This window comes from Cherax quadricarinatus, chromosome 18 (assembly GCF_038502225.1).
Source record: "Cherax quadricarinatus isolate ZL_2023a chromosome 18, ASM3850222v1, whole genome shotgun sequence".
Lineage (NCBI taxonomy): Eukaryota > Metazoa > Arthropoda > Malacostraca > Decapoda > Parastacidae > Cherax > Cherax quadricarinatus.
The window spans coordinates 15,273,796-15,293,786 of record NC_091309.1 but is presented as its reverse complement, the minus strand read 5'-3'; the positions used below and the strand labels follow the sequence as shown (position 1 = coordinate 15,293,786).

The 19,991-nt window shown below is 38.5% G+C and overlaps 1 protein-coding gene across 1 annotated transcript; it reads right to left on the bottom strand.

Annotated features, from left to right (window-relative positions):
* Positions 1–462: 462 nt before the first annotated feature.
* Positions 463–14,117, bottom strand: LOC128694525 (folate receptor beta-like). The gene is made up of 5 exons (XM_070086275.1): positions 13,964–14,117; positions 10,825–10,969; positions 4,110–4,292; positions 1,332–1,571; positions 463–731 (listed from the first exon to the last, which is right to left on the bottom strand). Exons 2-5 carry the CDS (start codon positions 10,966–10,968, stop codon positions 531–533), a joined length of 768 nt encoding a protein of 255 aa, XP_069942376.1. The 5' UTR covers position 10,969; positions 13,964–14,117; the 3' UTR covers positions 463–530.
* Between the last annotated feature and the right edge of the window lie 5,874 nt (positions 14,118–19,991).

Here is a 19,991-nt window from a genome sequence, read left to right as displayed (position 1 = left end):
CAAACTAAGTTGAACTATTTTTTTTTTTTACTGTAGGTCTGGCACATTTACAACTGTAGTAAAACTCTTTAGTACTATGTTTTTATCTTCTGTAATTTATTTGCAAGTTGTGTGCATTGATTTGTACTAAGCAAACTGCTAAAATATGTGATCAAATGCATTTAATCTTTTAATGCATACATAAAAGAAAATACCTTGAGGAGTACAGTATTGTGTAGTAAGATTTTTTTGACACTCCTTAACCATACAATGCAAGGTATTGCTGTTCTATATAAGTACATTAACCATCAGTAAAAAATCTTAACCCTGCAACCATGGTTAAAAATTAAGTTTAGAGCATTCAGTAGTGGCATTTGAATAAGATATATGACAAGAATAAATAAATTCTGACTAAAGTGCTAAACCCAAAAGGGTCATGTTGACCAGAGAATAACATACCAGATTCCTGGGAAATAAGTCACCTTTTGCAAAAAGAAAATAAAAAAGTTTATTGAAAGCTCAGTTAACTTGCAATAGAGCTCTGGAGAATTTTAAAATACACAAATGGTTCTCCAAAGTATCATAAGCAGAAAGCCGAACAATAGGTAGTCTAGATGCTTGGTAGAAGCTCCAGCAATGAGGTGTGCATGGTGTCTAGCAACAGCATCATTTGGGTTGCCAACTGATCCATTAAACCATAATCTCATACATGGTTCCGAGTCTTTAGTATACTGCCAAGCATGATCCCAAACCTAAAGGAAATTTTACATGTTAATGTAGGGAGAATTTAGCACTAAGAGGTACACAAGACTACACAGAATTTTAAGCAAATTACAATAATGCACATAGTATTTACCATACTCAGCAAAGCCTAAGATTAGTTTGAGCACCTGCAAGTAGGATAACACTTGCAAAGGTTAAAATCTCCAGGGAAAAATTTTAAACTAAATTTCAGTATTTACATTTACAAATAGAGGGAGGAAGGGGGTATGAGAACACCAATACTAATTTCCCTGAAATAATTTAGTAATGCAAGAAATGGGGATTTTCATGGGGAAGTAGAACAGAATTCTGCCTCCTTAGGCTACGAGTGTTGAAAGAGGCGACTAAAATGCTGGGACCAAGGGGCTAGTAACTCCTCCTGTATACATTACTAAAGTTAAGAGAAGCTTGTTTTTCTTTTTGGGCCACCTTACTTTGGTGGGATATGGCTGGTGTGTTGAAAGAAGAAATGGTCAACACTAAAGCATTAAATCAAAAGGATAAGTTTTGCCTGGCTACAAAAAACACTGGTAAAGTGGCACATTCCCAATTACTGCAAATTTGGGAAACAAAGGTTTACTTAGGCATACCTTTTCACAGAAGTTGGAAGCATTCCCATATATTTTTCTGAAGGTCATACATTCTGACCCCTTTGGGCAAAAATTAGTTAAACACTTCGAGGAGCATCCAGTATCATTTAACCAATCAAAATTTCTTGACCAGTTGTCAGTGCAGGTAAAATCTTCAGCACAGTCATTAAACCAGGCATCACAATCACTGGCACACAAGGGAACTTTGTAGAAGCGCTCCTTCCGCCATGTGCGAGTCTCCTGCAGTGTAGATATGTCATCAGAATACCAAGTCCATCAATAATTAAACTAGCATACAATAATTTTAAAACAGACTTACTTAGTAAATACATTGTGAATTCTTGGGCTAACTACAGTGCAAGACTAAAAAGTAATTTGTGGTATACACACAAGGGCAAGAGTTAACTTTAGCTCTTACAACTAGACAATCTTAATGAAGGCAACTTAACCAAGTATTAATCATTTAAAACAAGCACTTACACCACTCTGGAACTTTAATAATAAAGTACATCCATGCTGGCAAGTACAGCCTCTCCTTACTTAATGACGTACTCATTTACCAACACCTCCGACTTATGACTGGCTCTGACCAGCATTAATACCTAAATAATGTATATTGGAGCCGATTTCCTCTATTCTGTTTATTTCAATATACAATACACTACTGTATAAACACTTCAAAATATACCAGAAATGTTATAAATGGTGCAAAGGCGACATTAAAACATCCAAGACGGCCAACACAAACTCGCTACCATTATAATATGCTCCTCAGTGATGAATTCGTTTAACAACGTGGTCTTAGGAATGGAACTCCATCATTAAGTGAGGAGAGGCTGTATTTCAAATACTAAAACTGAAAACCTTTGAAAAATACTGTAGAACCTCAGCTATCGACTGCATTACTTGTCAAACAAATCTTGTTTTTTGAGCAAGGAATTTGAAAGAAAAGAAAATGTCCTGGTTTTTATATGTTCTCTTGGTTGTTGACCGACAATGAATGGCTCAGGTCACGTGCTCACAGAATGCACACTGGACAATGAGTCAACAGTATGGGTTCAAGTCTGCATAGCCACTAACTTGCATGTTGTGCATCTAACATATTTTGCAGTTTCAGTGCAAATTTTTTTTTTTTTTTTTTTTTTTTTTTTTTGTGAGAAGCCATTTGATTTGTCAAGGAAATGTGTGCTAAATGGTGTGAAGTACATGAGGTTGCTGAAAAACACCATCTAGACACAGCAGTGGCCATCTGTCTAACACGTAAAAATGACAGCATAATGTCTCAATTTAGGAAAGTGTGAAAATGGAGCCTGAAACAAGACTTATTTGACAGGTTTTTTGTTACCAAAGAACAAGAACAAAGTGTTAGTAGTCGGTTTAAAAAACAGGATATTATAATCATGGAGTGCTAAACCTGTAGGGATTATGCAGTGCCTGTGGGGAGTGATGGAAGATATTCGGGCTCAATTCAGGGAACTAGAGCACAAATCCAATTCCTTAGTAAAGAACCAGAATAGTTGCCTGACATTAATAAAAAGTGAGTCCTTCCAAGCAGTAACATACCCCCTCTTCTCCACCACCTGCTTCAGTATGTCATTAGCTCTCCTCTGACAGGAGAGAGGCAGTAAGTTTTCATTTACTGTACAATATTCCAGTTAAAGTTTGTTAGAATTCATTTTTACAGTTTTATGTAGTAGTACATTTAATAAATTACTAATACAGTGGAACCTCCACTTGCGAGCGCATCCATGCGCGAGTTTCTCCAAATACGAGTAATCGCTTGGTCGATTTTTTTGCTTTCATACGCGAGCAAAATTTTCATAAGCGAGCGGGCCTCAAGGGAGGTTCCTTGACGCTGGTGAGGAGCTCTTACTCTAGGGAATTGGATCTCATTTGTTTGTTGGACTATCTTATTGAAACTTCGGCAATGTATGATGGAAAGATGCTTTTTAACGTACACCAAACATGAAAGAAATCGGATCATAAATAATGAAGTTCACTTTTCAGCCATTAGCCACACCTTAGTGGTATTTTCGTATGGTTTTTATAGTTTTATTCTCTTTTTTGGACTAATTTGATAGAATGGAAGACGCATTACAGAAATAGATTATGAATGGGTTGACATTTATCCAATTATTACAATAATGCAGTAGTCTGCATAACAGTAAATCTATTTTTTGTGAATAAAAATTCACAATTATTTATATTGTAATAATAATACGTATATTATATGTATAATACATGTATAATAATGTACTATATAATAATCATAAAAGACTGCTTCAAAGGGCTGTCACTAGAGGGCAGTGATTACCACAACAATGTGGGAGTGGTTCTGGCCGCCTCCACCTGTCACATAATGACGTATTTTGTTCATTCTAGAGTATACATGTATATCGGGTTTCTATGCTAATTATATTGTTTAGTCATATTAGATGAATTGTGATATATAAATAAGCCATAGATTTGATATTAGGGAAATTATTGAAGTATTTTCTCGTGCCTGGAATTCCACAGGAACGGATTAATTCCATTTAAATGAGGAAAATTGAATCAGCATACGAGCAAATCCAGATGCAAGCAAGGTCATGGAACGGATTAAAATCTTTAAGAGGTTCCACTATTGTCATTTGGGATCTAGAATGGATTAATTCTGTCCACAATATTCCTTATGGGAAAAGTAGCTTTGGTTGTAGTTCATTTTGGGTGCTGAATAAACATCTGGAACAAATTAAATTTGACAACCAAGGTTCCACTGTATTTAAAGGATAAACTTACTGATACAACCCAAGGGCCAACATTGGGTGAACATTCATAAAAGCAATGATCTTGTAAAAAATGTTCATTGCATTTTTTAGACATATTACGACAGTGGTTGTAATTGAAGTTATAGATGTTGTCATTATGAACTTTATGTGCAGTTTCTTCCGTACAGCAAGACCTATCTTTCCATGGTGAACACTGGAGAGAAAAAAAAAAATAATTAAATGACTTTAGCCCAAGACAAATAGTCATACTCTAAATATTAACAGAAGAGCTATTTTACTTTAGAAAATTTAGTTTTTCTAGAATCACTGCTTTTAAAATGCTAGGCAAGAAGAATTTTTTTAATTTAATTTATTAGGGGTAGATTCGTAATAGAAGTAAAAATGTAGGGCATGTTAACCCCTTTGTTTTAGCCTCATGAAATGCTCACTGGAGCAGCCAAGATCTAAAATCTGGAAGAGGAATTTGAAAAGGTTTCATGGATTCAATCATTTAATTACTTCATGACTAAGTTACTCAGTATCCCAAAGAAAAATTTATTTTATTGAGCATTAGGAGAGAAGTCACAGAGGTCAGTGGACAAGTTTGGAAGGGTATGTAAAAGAAAAAAATTAAAAATACTGTATAGGAGAGATAAGGCAAGGATAAAAAAAAAATTAGGTAATGAAAGATTGGATATCAGATTGGAGGAAGAGAATATGGAGGAGGTGAATGTATTCAGATATTTAGGAGTGGACATGTCAGCAGATGGGTCTATGAAAGATGAAGTAAATCATAAAATTGAAGAGAAAAAGGAGTGGTGCACTTAGGAGTCTGTGGAGCCTAACTCTGTCCATGGAAGCCAAGAGGGTAATGTATGAGAGTATAGTCATACCAATGCTCTTGTATGGGTGTGAAGCATGGGTGGTAAATGTTGCAACAAGGAGAAGGCTGGAGGCTGTGGAGATGTCATGTCTGAGGGCAATGTGAGGTGTGAATATAATGCAGAGAATTTGTAGTTTGGAAATTAGGAGGTGTGGGATTACCAAAACTTACCCAGAGGGCTGAGGAGGGGTAGAGGGGATAGAACAAAATAGTGAATGAAGGCAAATGATTTTGAGGACTGTGCTGTCGAGTGTGAGCAGAGTAACATTTATGAAGGAATTCAGGGAAACTGGCAGGTACAGTGCCTGCACTCTAAAGGAGGGGTGTTAGTGTTGCAGTTTTATAACTGTAGTGCAAGTGCACCTCTGGCAACACAGTAATGGAGTGAATGATGGTGAAAGTTTTTTGGGGCACCCTGCCTTGGTGGGAGATGGCTGATAAAAAAAAAAATTAATAGAGCAAATGTTAATGGAGTTAGAATCCAAAGATGATTTTTTTAGTGACAAATCTAAAGTAGAGCAACTAGCAATGTTATGTAGCTCAGCTTAGGCTTTGTCTAAAGTCCACTTGGTAGATGAACACTCCTAAAGCCAAATGCATTGCACATGGTCAGCTTTATGGTCTAATACTGCTTAATTATCCACTAATTTGAGGAATACCTAGAGTTTCTGGAATAGACAGTAAAATACATGACAAGATATTTTATGGATTTGTCCTAAAAAAAGGGGGGGGTAAACAGTAATGAAGCCTTTTATGTATCCATATAATCTTCCATTCACAGGATGGATATGGGAGGTGTGCAACCTGAGCTAACAGGTTTAGTGTCACACAATACCCCTGCAGAATTACAAAAGCCATGGGGCCTTTTAGCAGGCGAGGCTGGAAGTTTCAGGTAGAGATTTTAGATAAGGATATTTGAAAGGTTGTATTAACAGTTAACACTGATATTAAGATTAAACTAGTTCTTTATTATAGTAGCCGACATTAACCAGGTGTGTGTGATAACTGCTGCAAAAAGCAGCAATACAAGAAAGAAAAATTACGTTTAATTTAATTTTGTCCATTAACCCTTTGACTGTCGCGGCCGTATATATACGTCTTACGAGGTACCGTGTTTGACGTATATATACTCAAATTCTAGCGGCTTCAAATCAAGCAGGAGAAAGCTGGTAGGCCCACATGTGAGAGAATGGGTCTGTGATCAGTGTGCACCATATAAAAAAATCCTGGAGCACGCAGTGCATAATGAGAAAAAAAAACTACCGATTTTTTTTAATTAAAATGCCGACTTTGTGGTCTATTTTCGTATAGTATTTATGATTGTATTCTCGTTTCCTTGGTCTCATTTGATAGAATGGAAAACATATTATAGAAATAGTGATTTCGATTGATTTTTCTATAAAAAGAACCTAGAAATGGAGCTCAAAGTAGGGGAAATGTTTGATTTTTGCCAATGTTCAAAAGTAAACAAATGATGCCATTGTCCAATAAATGTCCAACTAGCCATTCTAATATGCAGTCATGAATGGGTTGATGTTATTTATACAATTGTTACAGTATTGCAGTAGTCTGCATAATAGTAAGTCTTCTATTTTTTGTTAGAATAAAAATTCAAAATAGAAAGCAAGAGTAATATCAGAGGGGCCTGGAGACATGACTGATGAGCAAAGAAAATGTTATTTTAGAACCAGGAATGTCTGCATTGTTCATTCTGGACCTTATTTTGAAATTGTCATATTTTTTAGTTTTCGTGAAATTGGCCAAATTGCAAATTTCTGACCACATTATTAGGTAGTTGAAATCGGTAAATGGGCAGTTTCTTGTACTCAATAGAAAAAATGGAGTTCTAAAGAAATAGCTATGAGTTTGGGCGACTGGAACAATGGAATTAGCCGAAAATAGGGCTCAAAGTGGGCGAAATTGCCGATTTGTAAACAGCGCCGAGGTCGCTAACTTCGCGAGAGCATAATTCAGTCAGTTTTCCACGAAATTTCGTTTTTTTGGTGTCATTACAAATCGGGAAAAGATTCTCGATCATTTCACAAGAAAAAATAATTTTTTTTTTTTAAATTTTGCGACGCCAGGAGACACCTCAGGATTGGGGGTTGCGACAGTCAAAGGGTTAAAGCTTTTTATTCACGAACCTAATTAAAAATTTAAATCAGAATTACTTCAATTTCTTAAGACTGAAGATGACATTCAAGGGGTGTAGCGTTTGAAGACGTTTTCCCCTAGAGGGAAGGAGTATCTAATGTGCTCGTTCCTTTTAAAGGAGTTATGCAAGAAATTAAATACATTATTTCAAAAGATTAAGTCGATTATATATGGAAATATGAAGTACAATGCCTGCATTTTAAAGGAGGGGTTTAGGATACTGGCAGTTTGGAGGGACATATAAACTGCTGTATGCAAGTGCCTCTGCAGAGAGATTATGTAATAGTGATGGTGAAAGTGTTGAATGATGAAATGTATATACATATTACTGAATGAATTTCCTATCATCAGGAATAATGTAAACTAGATTAATCTGTATCAGACCCCCGAAAATATACTTACAAAAGCACACTTACATAATGTCATGTCGGGAGTGGTTCTTAGCTCGAGGGTTCAAATATATAAATATATATATATATATATATATATATATATATATATATATATATATATATATATATATATATATATATATATATATATATATATATATATAAATATATATATATATATATACAAAACAGCCACTCTGAAAGAATAGAGAAATTCCAAGCGCTTTCGTGACTACTCACATTATCAAGGAACTATGAAAGTGAAGCATCCAAGGAAGCTATATAAGGGGTCGGCCAGCACCTCACTATCAGATCCCACAACGGTTAAACACGTGACGCGCGGCGAGCCAACTTGGATAGGTCCTTTGAAAAAACTCACCCCCAAGCTATTTATTTGTCCAGTGTATTATTAAATTCTTCCCAAATTCTATTAATTATAAATGGATCTAATTTATATAAACCAAAGGAAATATTCATATTATTGTCAAAACTGCTTTTTATGAAACAAGATTCAATTATATTCCTGTCGACCATGGACTTGCTTGATACTACTTTCTCAACTTTTTCAAAATCAATTGGATGGTTAAAATCTCTTACATGAATAAATAGAGCATTGGAATCTTGCCCAGTTCTAATGCTATATTTATGTTGTTTTAATCTTAGTTCGAGATTTTTACCAGTTTGACCGTAATAAACTTTATCGCAACTTTTACAAGGAATCTTATACACACATCCATCAGCATTTTGGGGGGGAATTCTTAATCAAAAGTTTTTTTACTGTATCAAGATTTTTGAATACAACTTTAATATTAAAAGTCTTAAGAAGAGAAGGCATATCAACCAAGTTTTCATGGTAAGGGAGAACCAACATATTTTTAGTTGAATAAGGCTGGTTGCCCTTTTTTGGATTATAAAAAGTGTTCCTAGCAACTTTAAAAGATTTATCAATTACATTTCTTGGATATGTCTAAGATTCCTTGTAAAAATTGCGATAAAGTTTATTACGGTCAAACTGGTAAAAATCTCGAACTAAGATTAAAACAACATAAATATAGCATTAGAACTGGACAAGATTCCAATGCTCTATTTATTCATGCAAGAGATTTTAACCATCCAATTGATTTTCAAAAAGTTGAGAAAGTAGTATCAAACAAGTCCATGGTCGACAGGAATATAATTGAATCTTGTTTCGTAAAAAGCAGTTTTGACAATAATATGAATATTTCCTTTGGTTTATATAAATTAGATCCATTTATAATTAATAGAATTTGGGAAGAATTTAATAATACACTGGACAAATAAATAGCTTGGGGGTGAGTTTTGCAAAGGACCTATCCAAGTTGGCTCACCGCGCGTCACGTGTTTAACCGTTGTGGGATCTGATAGCGAGGTGCTGGCCGACCCCTTATATAGCTTCCTTGGATGCTTCACTTTCATAGTTCCTTGATAACGTGAGTAGTCACGAAAGCGCTTGGAATTTCTCTATTCTTTCAGAGTGGTTGTTTTGCATATTTTGAAATCACCTGTTTACTGTGATCTTATTGCATATATATATATATACACACACACACACACGTCGTGCCGAATAGGCAGAACTTGCGATCTTGGCTTAAATAGCAATGCTCATCTTGCTATATAGGACAAATTAAAATTTGTGTATGCAATAATTTCGCCAAAATCATTCTGAACCTAATGAAAAAAAAATATTTCACTGTTTGTTTAGTATTAAATTATTGTAAACAAATCTAAAATATATTTAGTTGGGTTAGGCTAAAATAAATTGTTCTTTTTATAATAAGGTTAGGTAAGTTTTCCAAGTTTCTTTTGGTGCAAAATTATAAATTTTTACATTAACATTAATGAAAAAATATATCTTTAAACGTATAAGAGAAAATTTTAGGAAAGACTAAATTTTAAATGAGTTCTTGCTAATTGACCAGTTTTACATATTCGGCACGACATATATATATATATAAGTTGCAGAGATTGGTGGATGAATTTGGTAGGGTGTAGAAAAGAAGAAAATTAAAGGTGAATACAGGAAAGAGTAAGGTTATGAGGATAACAAAAAGATTAGGTGATGAAAGATTGGATATCAGATTGGAGGGAGAGAGTATGGAGGAGGTGAACGTATTCAGATATTTGGGAGTGGACGTGTCAGCGGATGGGTCTATGAAAGATGAGGTGAATCATAGAATTGATGAGGGAAAAAAAGAGTGAGTGGTGCACTTAGGAGTCTGTGGAGACAAAGAACTTTGTCCTTGGAGGCAAAGAGGGGAATGTATGAGAGTATAGTTTTACCAACGCTCTTATATGGGTGTGAAGCGTGGGTGATGAATGTTGCAGCGAGGAGAAGGCTGGAGGCAGTGGAGATGTCATGTCTGAGGGAAATGTGTGGTGTGAATATAATGCAGAGAATTCGTAGTTTGGAAGTTAGGAGGAAGTGCGGGATTACCAAAACTGTTGTCCAGAGGGCTGAGGAAGGGTTGTTGAGGTGGTTCGGACATGTAGAGAGAATGGAGCGAAACAGAATGACTTCAAGAGAGTATCAGTCTGTAGTGGAAGGAAGGCGGGGTAGGGGTCGGCCTAGGAAAGGTTGGAGGGAGGGGGTAAAGGAGGTTTTGTGTGCGAGGGGCTTGGACTTCCAGCAGGCATGCGTGAGCGTGTTTGATAGGAGTGAATGGAGACAAATGGTTTTTAATACTTGACGTGCTGTTGGAGTGTGAGCAAAGTAACATTTATGAAGGGATTCAGGGAAACCGGCAGGCCGGACTCGAGTCCTGGAGATGGGAAGTACAGTGCCTGCACTCTGAAGGAGGGGTGTTAATGTTGCAGTTTAAAAACTGTAGTGTAAAGCACCCTTCTGGCAAGACAGTGATGGAGTGAATGATGGTGAAAGTTTTTCTTTTTCGGGCCACCCTGCCTTGGTGGGAATCAGCCAGCGTGATAATAAAAAAAAAAATATATATATATAGAGAGAGGGGGAGAGGGTATTGCTATGTATGAAAATACATGTCTAGCCACAAAGTTTAAATGTTGATTCCTAGGCAGTTAATTTTCTGCATACAGTTTACATAAATATTTAGGAAATCATGAAACTCACTGCAAACTAGTTAGGGAAAAAAATATTAAATTACACTAGCAATTTTAAGAATATCTGCCAATACCCAAACTAAAGTTGCCAACAAGTTAACAGAGGGAAAGGAAAAAAATAAATAATAGTCAAAAATTAAAGGTTGAAAAATTAGCAACTCAAAAAGGTTTTACAACAGGAAAGGCTGTAAAAATGAAGATTAATAGATTGAAACTGAAGTCACCTGTTTATGCAAAGAGTTTTCTGGTCCAGGTGCTGTCTTGTGGAGTTTTGCATCCAAACACCAATTCAGCAGCTTGTCCATATCTGTTGACTTCTGGCCCATCACTACAGTCAAGATAAGTGTAGATATGCACAAGTGGATCATCCTAAAAGTTAAGGTTATAGTTAATGCCAGTCAAGTCATAGTCACAACATTTTTCAACAGGTTTAAAATTGGAAACTATTAGGTTATGTTTCTTAATTTATTATTAGGAAGCATTATGTGGCAGGGATAACTCAATAGAAAGTAATTAAGCTAGGATTATGTTACAAGGGAAGTATTTTAATATAAAGTGTTGGGGGAAGGAAATTAAAGGGAGGGGTATGCAACAAATTTAATGTATTTTAGCATACAAAAATGCTAAAACTGCAGGAAGAGGAAGCCAAATCATTTAACCCTTAAACTGTCCAAACGTAGAACTACGTTCATGTGCGTAGCGCTCCAACCTTTATTTTCCCCCCATTTGAAAGCAAGTTTAAAAATGTACGTTCAGAGCCTGCCACACGTCAACATATCTACGTTCGGACAGTTTAAGGGTTAATTCATTTAGGAATTTTTTTTTTTCTTAATCAGTGGAACCTCAGCTTTAGCGATTAATTTGTTCCAGAAAGTCTGACGAAAATGGAATTGTACGAGAACTGTAGCACTATTTTCCATAAGAAATAATAGAAATCCAACTCATCTGTTACAGACACCCAAAAATATTAAAAAATACATTTTATTGAGGTATTTAAAGTGCGTTTGTACTATAAATTGTAATTTTCACAATACAGAAAAAATTCTATGAGAAATAAATGTAAACTGGAGGAAAAACAAACATACAGAAAACTATGAGAAATAAATGTAAATGGCAAAAGAAATGGATAATTGAACATTTAACATCTTACATTTATTGAAAACTTGTTGGCATATTGAAGACTGCAAGGAGGAGAGAGGGAGGAGAAGTTATTGTTTGGAAGGAAATCCCTCTACAAGGGCTTCAGGTATCAAGGCCCTATCTGGAGCACTAGGACCAGCTGGAGTCACTGGGACCCTTTCGCACCAAAAAATCTGTCCAGAGAGGTCTGTTTCTGGTGTCTAAGATTTGCCTAAAATGGAACAATATTCATTGAACGTGTTGCAGACACTGCTTGCAACAGCTTTGTCAGGGTGATATTTCTCGCCTTCTTTATCAAAGGGCTGGCACTTGGAACTTTCTTTGGCCCCATGGTGGCTTATCAGTCGCACTCAAACAAGTGCACACACACACAAAAAAAAAAAAAAAAAAGGTATGAAATGTTTCAGACGAATGTATGGGGTAATTCTAACCCAATGAGAAACAAAGCCAGACAGTTAGAATGCATGGGATGCTTTGTGTGGGCGCAGGCAGGTGGACGCTTTTGGTACGGCAGACCATTGTCAACTCTGCAAAAACCCAGTGGATGTACAAAAACTGGGACAAAATTTTGACGAAAAAAAGTAGTTGAAAACTGAATCCTACGAAAACCAGGGCATAGGAAAACTGAGGTTCTACTGTATAAAGAAATTGTTATCTTGAGAAAGTGGTTTATACGAGTACTAGACTGAAGCTTAGAAAAGGCCACAATTGAATAATCAAAATACTTGGGTAAAGTGTGAATTTTTTTAGTAGGGACAGTATAGTGGGAGTGTCACTACTTTGAAAGTGACCTAGTGGAAATCCTATACCAGCAGGAATGGGATTTACAAGGAGCTTGAGAAGTCTCAAAGTTGGCTGCCTTAAAAGGCAACTTCAGCAAAGGGTCTTTTAGTTAATGGATGAAGTTCTATAACTGAGGATTTTATAACCTTCACCCAATTGATTTTTGCACCACTATTCAGAGTATGCCAACATGGTATTGGGGGGGGGGGGGAAGTGCAAGTGAATAAAATTCTGTTTTGTACCCAGTTAAAAAGGTTACTGGGAGGGAAATATGGTTAGTAATGGGTAGTTATTTCACATGTACACTTTCACAAGTGGATAAATGGAAAGGGGAAACCAGTGAAGCTGTATGGGGAAGGGCAGGAGAATAAATTCAATGTCTTATCAAAATACTCCCAAGCTTTTATCAGCATCAAGGTATATCAGAGAGGGGGGGGGGGGAAGATGACATTTTAATTCCCCTTTTGTACCAACAGTCAAAGTTTAGGCCCTACTGAAGATAACTGCGCACCCATCATAATTTAGGCCAAATTAATTTGTAATCCTCCCTACATGTAGATGGGCAGGGTCGCACCAACAGAAAAGACTTCTAAAATATTGCAGTAAACCTTTAATAGGTAGGCCTTTGCCCCCCCCCCCACTTTTTTTTTTAAAGGGAGATTGAAGTACTAAACCCACTGGTCAGTGCACCGGAGGAATAACAGTTACTGAAGTTTGAGAAGAGGGGATAATATGTCAAGTTCCTTGTAAAAAAGGCCCTTAAAGAAGCATTAAAGTTGCTACCTCGAGGTAAGCAGAAAGCCAAGGAACATTTGACCCATAAGGGATATACGGCAAAAGGGACGTACACAGGTTTGAATTAAGGAATGCCTCTTTCTGATTATAATAAAGGAAGAGGATCTGTGCACCTTTAGTTTGAAGGTGCAAAGAAGAAAGGCTTTCATTCCTCAGAAGGGCCGTCACCCCCACGGGTTATGCGCTCCCTATGTACAATTTCTTCTTGAATCACCCACAGAACTATTTACTGGAGAATACGGGACATTTAAATATAAGAAAGTCCAACCCAGAATGCAATTATACAAACATTTTGGTAAAATGTTTGGCATGTCATGCATACCATACTTGAAGCCAAATACTTTTAGTGAAGTATTTCTAGTATTTGAATAGTGCTAGGATCTAATAAGCTATTATTCTTCAAACCGAGATAATTTTAATATAGCATGCAAAAATTTGTTTAAGACTTCACTAAAAGAACACTGTAGAAGATCCAGAACATAAGGCAACAGATTACGTAATTATTTAAATAATTTAATTGAATGATACAACACGGAACCTCTTGTGTCAACACCATTATAATATACAGTACCGCAGACGTGTCAATACCACAACCTTGACATCAGAGGTTCTTGCTGACAAATATTCCCACTAAATCAATATTACCCGAGAAGAGTAGAGGTAAAAGGAGTAGTGGAGAGTATCCGTGGTAGTGAGTGGTACTAGTGACCATCCACCGGTCAGAGGGGACCACCTCGCCTCCCTCACACCTCCTTCAACACTCGACTCTGACTTCGGCTGTGTGACTTACATTACTCCTCCGTGTTTAAGTCTTCTAGGATCTATTTTACACATATATAGTCACCCATTTATTGTAAACTATAGATATTGGTTGTTTTAATTCTCTTCCGTCGCCAAACTGTCATGGAATCTGTATGGCATAGTTTTGCTCACAAGAACAACGGCGGTATCATGTTTATTATTAAATGGCGGGATATTAATTAAATCTTCCACATAGGCACGGTCATCTATTGTTAACTGTAGCAGTTTTAGTGTCCATCCAATATCTCTCGTGTGGACGGTATTTAATATTCTCTTCGTGTAAATTAAATCAAGGATTATTTCCCAAAAACACAGTTGTTTTGTATCAAAATTGGTTACATCTCATTCTGAGGCTAACAATGCTGTCAGTTTTTTTTTTTTTTTTTACGGAGGTTTTCCACATACAATTAAATGTTTACAATGGCCTTCAGAGCCCACATATATTTTAGTTACACGTTTATAGTGCATTGTGTAGACTTATCTTGTGATAACTCGATAAAGTCTATAAGGGGGTCAATAGTGAGTGAATTTTTTTTTTTTTTTTATATATTTTATTTAAAACAGTGCGATACAAATAGCAGAAATATATTAAAAGATACACGACAAAAGCTTACTGCACTAGAATTTCACTTAACCCGAAACCTAATATTGATACCATACTGCACAGTGGTAATACACACACACCCAACACACTGTATATTACAATGGTAATACACTCTCACACACAACACACCGTATATTACAGTGAATATACACTCACACTCAACACTATACATTACAGTGATATTGTTTTATTTGTTAAAGAACATCTCTAACAAGGTTACTTATACAAAACATCAAACACTGGAAATTATAAAGATTGTACAATAAAAGAAGAGATATAAAAAAAAACTAAACACGCACAATGACACACATACACAAGCACACATAGGTGAGGTTTCTGCCTGTCAACACACACGTATGAGAGACTAAATCTAAGATCTCAGGTGCTTAACAGAGCACCACGATACTCAAACATTAATTTAGGCGATTATCACAAGATCTTAACATACATAGGTATTTAGGATACAAAGAAGGTAACGGGATAATACTAAAGTCACAATAAAAACATCCAATATAACAAAACAAAACTACGATGTGAAATTTTACATCTCAGCGGAACTAAGAAAAAATGAAGCAAGTAGTTACATGTAATATAATATTACTGAAAAGCACACTAACACAGCATAAAATATAACAAAATAAGAACCAGTAGCTTATGCTAGGAAAAACTTTTTTTTTTTTTTTTTTTTTTTTTTTTTTTTTTTTTTTTTTTATAAACATTACACTTGAATCAAAATCATTAAAGACACCTATAACATATTTGAGTCATTGAAAATTTTCATCATAAAGTCCTTGAAATGATTTATGCATGATAAATGATAATATGCAATCGTAGTACAACACATTTCTAAATAATAACTTTTTAGTTCCTGAAACCCTCGGGGCAATAACCATATTGCCCATAGATATCAAAACTCAATTATACATCCTTATAAACAGCACTCCATGCTCACACCCAAGTCTAGGAAAATAGCCCGTTGTGTCCCCTTACCCATTTTGCAAATCCCATAAATCCCTTAATGTGAAATTTCGATAACCCTCACTAAAATCTCTCTCCCATCTCCCTCCATACACCCCTTTATTCCTACACTGTGTCCTATAAAAAGTTGCTGCCAACGCATTAATTCTTGCACGAACACATTCGCTGCCTGACCACGGTAGTGTGCGGTAGTGCTCTGCACCCCTCTGCTGTGTGTAGGCGAGCGCCCTTGTCAGTTACCTGGCTGCAGTGGTGTGAAGTGGTGCTGTCACACCTCGGCTAACAACTTAGGTGCACTGTGATCGTCAAGATGGCGGTTAGTCTGAGACGAAGGATAAATACTGTAGGCATCGAGCTACTTAAAGGAACGATAACGACCAGTTCTGCGCAAGTCTTATTGCCAAAGATCATACGGGAGACTTATGGAGTACAAGATAGTGACTTGTATGGTGTAGCATTGAACGGAGGACAACGAATTTTCGTCAAACTGCTATCAGCAACGGTTTATGAATCGTTAATCACCAGGTTTCAGGACGTGAGTCTTAACGTCACACCAGCTGTCACTGTAAGAATGATAGATGTTTCACGGTATTATACGTGGATCAAGTTACGCAACGTTCCCTTTGAGGCGGACGAGGCAGATATAAGGAAAGTTTTTGAGAAGTATGGGACGGTGCATTATGCTCAACATGGTACGTGGGCGGCAGGAGCCTATGCTGGTTTTCCAGAGGGTTCTTTCAACCTCAAAATGACTTTGAGGCACCAAATACCATCCTATGTGTACCTACAAGATTTCAGGACGCAGGTAATGGTAATGTACCCAGGACAACGACGTACGTGCCGCCTATGTGGTGAGTATGATCACATAGCGGCGACCTGTGACAAGCGAAGACATGTGCCTGGACCTGTGGTGGACGTCGCAGCCCCTGCTTCAAAGGTGGCAGGTGAGGAACAAACATCGGATGGAGGGCGTGGTGTTTTGTGGAGCGAGATAGTGGATCGGGCACACAGGACTGGTGGTGAGTTGGAGTCCCGCCCCCAACTGCCTGATCAGGTGTCGTCTCCTGTGGATAAGGAGGAGCAGCAAGTACAAGAGAAGGTTCTTGAGATTGAGGAGGAATTGGTGGAGGTGTTGAAGACGTTGTCACCACCAGAGAGGGATGTTACATCTGAGCGTGGTGTCATTGGAGAATCGTCGCTTCCAGAAAGTCTGAGACATGATAATTTGGGACGTGATGGTGGTTTGGAGTCATCCATTGACTCATTACACCATTCTCAGGTGGAGGTGGAGGTTCATCGAGAGGTAACATCTGATCAAGATATGTGTAACATGACTGTCACGAGAAAGAGGGCGGCTACATCAGATTCTGATGACGTCCTTACGCCTGCACAAAGGCCTGGGAAAAAGACTGAGGGGAAGTGTGAAGGTAGTGGTGTAGGTGGTGGTAGCCATGATAGGAGGCACCGGAAGAAGGGGGGAGGGAAAGAGAGCACTCTGAAGGTGTTGAACGTAAATTCAAGCTCTGGAGTTGTAAAGAGTGATGAGAGGAAGCAGGGGTGGAAACTTTAATAGGCCTTAGGTGTATGTCTGTAAATGTTAATGGGTTATGTAGCGGTATGAAGAGAGATTGGTTTCGTAATTTTCTGAATAAATCTAGAGTGGATGTTGTGTTCCTGCAGGAGCACAATTTCAAAGAGGGTAGGGTGTTGGAGGTGGCAGGATTTCGGGTAGTTACCCTGCCATCTCCCCGTCTAAAAGGTGGTGTGGGAATTTTAATAAGGGAGACGAGCCCGTTTGTTTTGCAGAGAAGCGAGGGAGGAGGGGGAGGGAGGGTGTTGCGTGTGGATGGGTGGTGGATGGGTAAGCGTGTGTCTTTTGTGAGTGTGTATGCGCCGGCAGAAAATAACATAAAGGTAAAGAATGATTTTGTGTGTGAGGATCTTGTGTTTTTCTTAAGTGCACTGCCAGAGGTGGCGATAGTTGGTGGGGACTGGAATAGTGTAATCAGGGTGGCTGATGTGGACCCAAGAGGAGCTGGATATATGTCTGTGGCTCTTAGGGATTTATTAAGGGATGTTAGGTTACGTGATGCCTTTGGGGGAGCGGTGTGGGAGACTGAATATACGTTTGTTAGGAGTGGTTATGCTGCGAGACTAGATAGAGTGTACCTTTCTCAGGGAGTGAACGTGAAATCTTTCAGTACTGTTGAGACTACAATGTCAGATCATAGGGCAGTGGTGGTGGAGGTTGGGTGGGGGACGCTCGCGGACATATATAGAAGTTATTGGAAATTAAATATAAGTGTGTTAGGAGATGAGGAGGGGTTGGAGGGGTTTTCAGTCCTATGGAGGGAGCTTAGTGTGGAAGAACAGGGAGTGGATGACATTGTGACATGGTGGGATAGTGTCGCAAAGGAAAGGATTAGAAAGTTTTATGTGAGAGAAGGAAAACGTATTAATAATTTAAAATATGGACTGGCTAACTATTTAGAGGATAGGTTAAGAGGTTGCTATGGGAGGGGGGTGGGTGGGAATAATTTTCCTATGGATGAAATAGCTGAAATAAAGGGGAGGTTGAGGGTGTTGCAAAATGAAAGGTTTCAAGCTGTAAGGGTGCAGGCAGGGGTGGAGGAAGTGCTTTGGGGCGACAAGCCGTCAGCGTGTGTTTTGCGGCATCAAAAGCAAAGGCAGGCGCTGACGGCTATATCAGGTTTAGAGGTAACGGAGATGGTTGGGAATTATAGAGTAGGGCAGGAGATACGAACCACGAAGGGGATGTGTGCGTATGCGGAGGCTTGGTACGAGAAATACTGGAACAGTGGGGGGGTGGGTGACGGGGCATTGGACAAGGTGTGTACGTATGTGACGTGTAATTTAGGAAATAGTGATCGAAAGGCTTTAGGTGGGACGATTACGGCAGAGGAAATAGAGAATGCGTTAAGGGGAATGAGGAAGGGGAAAGCTCCCGGTATTGATGGTCTCCCGGTAGAATTTTATTTACAACATTGGGCGTTGATAAAGGAATTTATAGTTAGGTTATTTAATAGTATGAAGGAGAAGGGTAAGTTGGGGGAGAAGCAGGAAACAGCAGTAGTAGTGCTGGTCCCGAAGGTCAAGGGGCAGCCCACCCTTCGGGAGTACCGAGCCATATCACTGATGTGTGCAGACTATAAGGTGTTTGCAAAAATTTTAGGTAATAGGTTCAAATGTGTAGTGGAGAGGGTGGTGTCAAAATCTCAGTTCGGGTTGCCGGGAAGGTCGATGATTGAAGGACATGGGATACTGAGAAGTTTTGTGGAAGCTAAGGGTGGGGGTGGAGGGGCGGCTTTGTTGGCTCTAGACTGGCAGGGAGCATATGATAGAGTGGAAAGGGGAGCTTTGCAGGTTATACTTAGGAGACAGGGTTTTGGGGAGGAAATAGTCGAGTGGGTAAATACGTTGTACAAGGGGGCGAAAATGAGGATACAGATTAATGGGTGTATGGGGAGGGAAATTGCAATGGGAAGAGGCCTTAGACAGGGATGCCCCATGTCCCAAATATTGTTTGCGTGTTTCCAGGACCCCTTTTATAGAATGGTTGACCGTAGCTTATGTACGCCATGTGCGGGAAGTGTGGGGGGTGGGAGGGCCTGGCCGGGGTTAATTGGATATGTTGACGACACCACTGTTCTCTTTCGTGCAGGGATGTCAATGAGAGTGTTGGACGAGGTGGTGCAATTATTTGGAAGTGCCACGGGTATGCAGGTAAATAGTGCGAAGTCAAGGTGCATGGGGTTGGGTTCTTGGGTGGGGGGTGTGGGGGGGAGATGTAATGTTGTTAAAGAATGGGCGGTGTCTTTAAAGATTTGTGGTATTATTTATAGGGATGACATGGTTGCGGCGCGGGAGGAAAATTCGGATAGGTTATTGGAAAGGATCGTGGGGCGTCTAGGTGTTCTGAGACCCCAGCACCTAACTCTGATACAGCGAGTGATAGTCGTGAACATTTTATTGTATAGTAAGGTTTGGTATGTTGCAGCTGTGTTCCCAATTACAGGGACAGCGATTGCGGGGATACTAAGACGGGTGTACAAATTTTTATGGGGTTCACGTTGTGATTGGTTACGGAGGGAGGTTGTAATGTTACCTGTAAGTCAGGGTGGGTTGGGGTTGTTGGATTTGAGACGGAGGGCTAAATGTGTGTTCATTAAATGGGAAGTGTTGCGTGAGGGTGTGAACGCGGGGCGTTTGGGAAGGATACACGACAGGCTGGGTATGTGGTATCGAGGAATGGAGTTGAGGGAATGTGAA

Coding starts and splice junctions, on each gene's coding strand:
- LOC128694525 (XM_070086275.1), bottom strand. CDS start 10,968: ATGATCCACTTGTGCATATCTACACTTATCTTGACTGTAGTGATGGGC. Junction 4,293..10,824: donor AAAACTCTTTGCATAAACAG/GTGACTTCAGTT, acceptor TTTTCTCTCCAG/TGTTCACCATGGAAAGATAG. Junction 1,572..4,109: donor TTGGCCCTTGGGTTGTATCA/GTAAGTTTATCC, acceptor TCTACACTGCAG/GAGACTCGCACATGGCGGAA.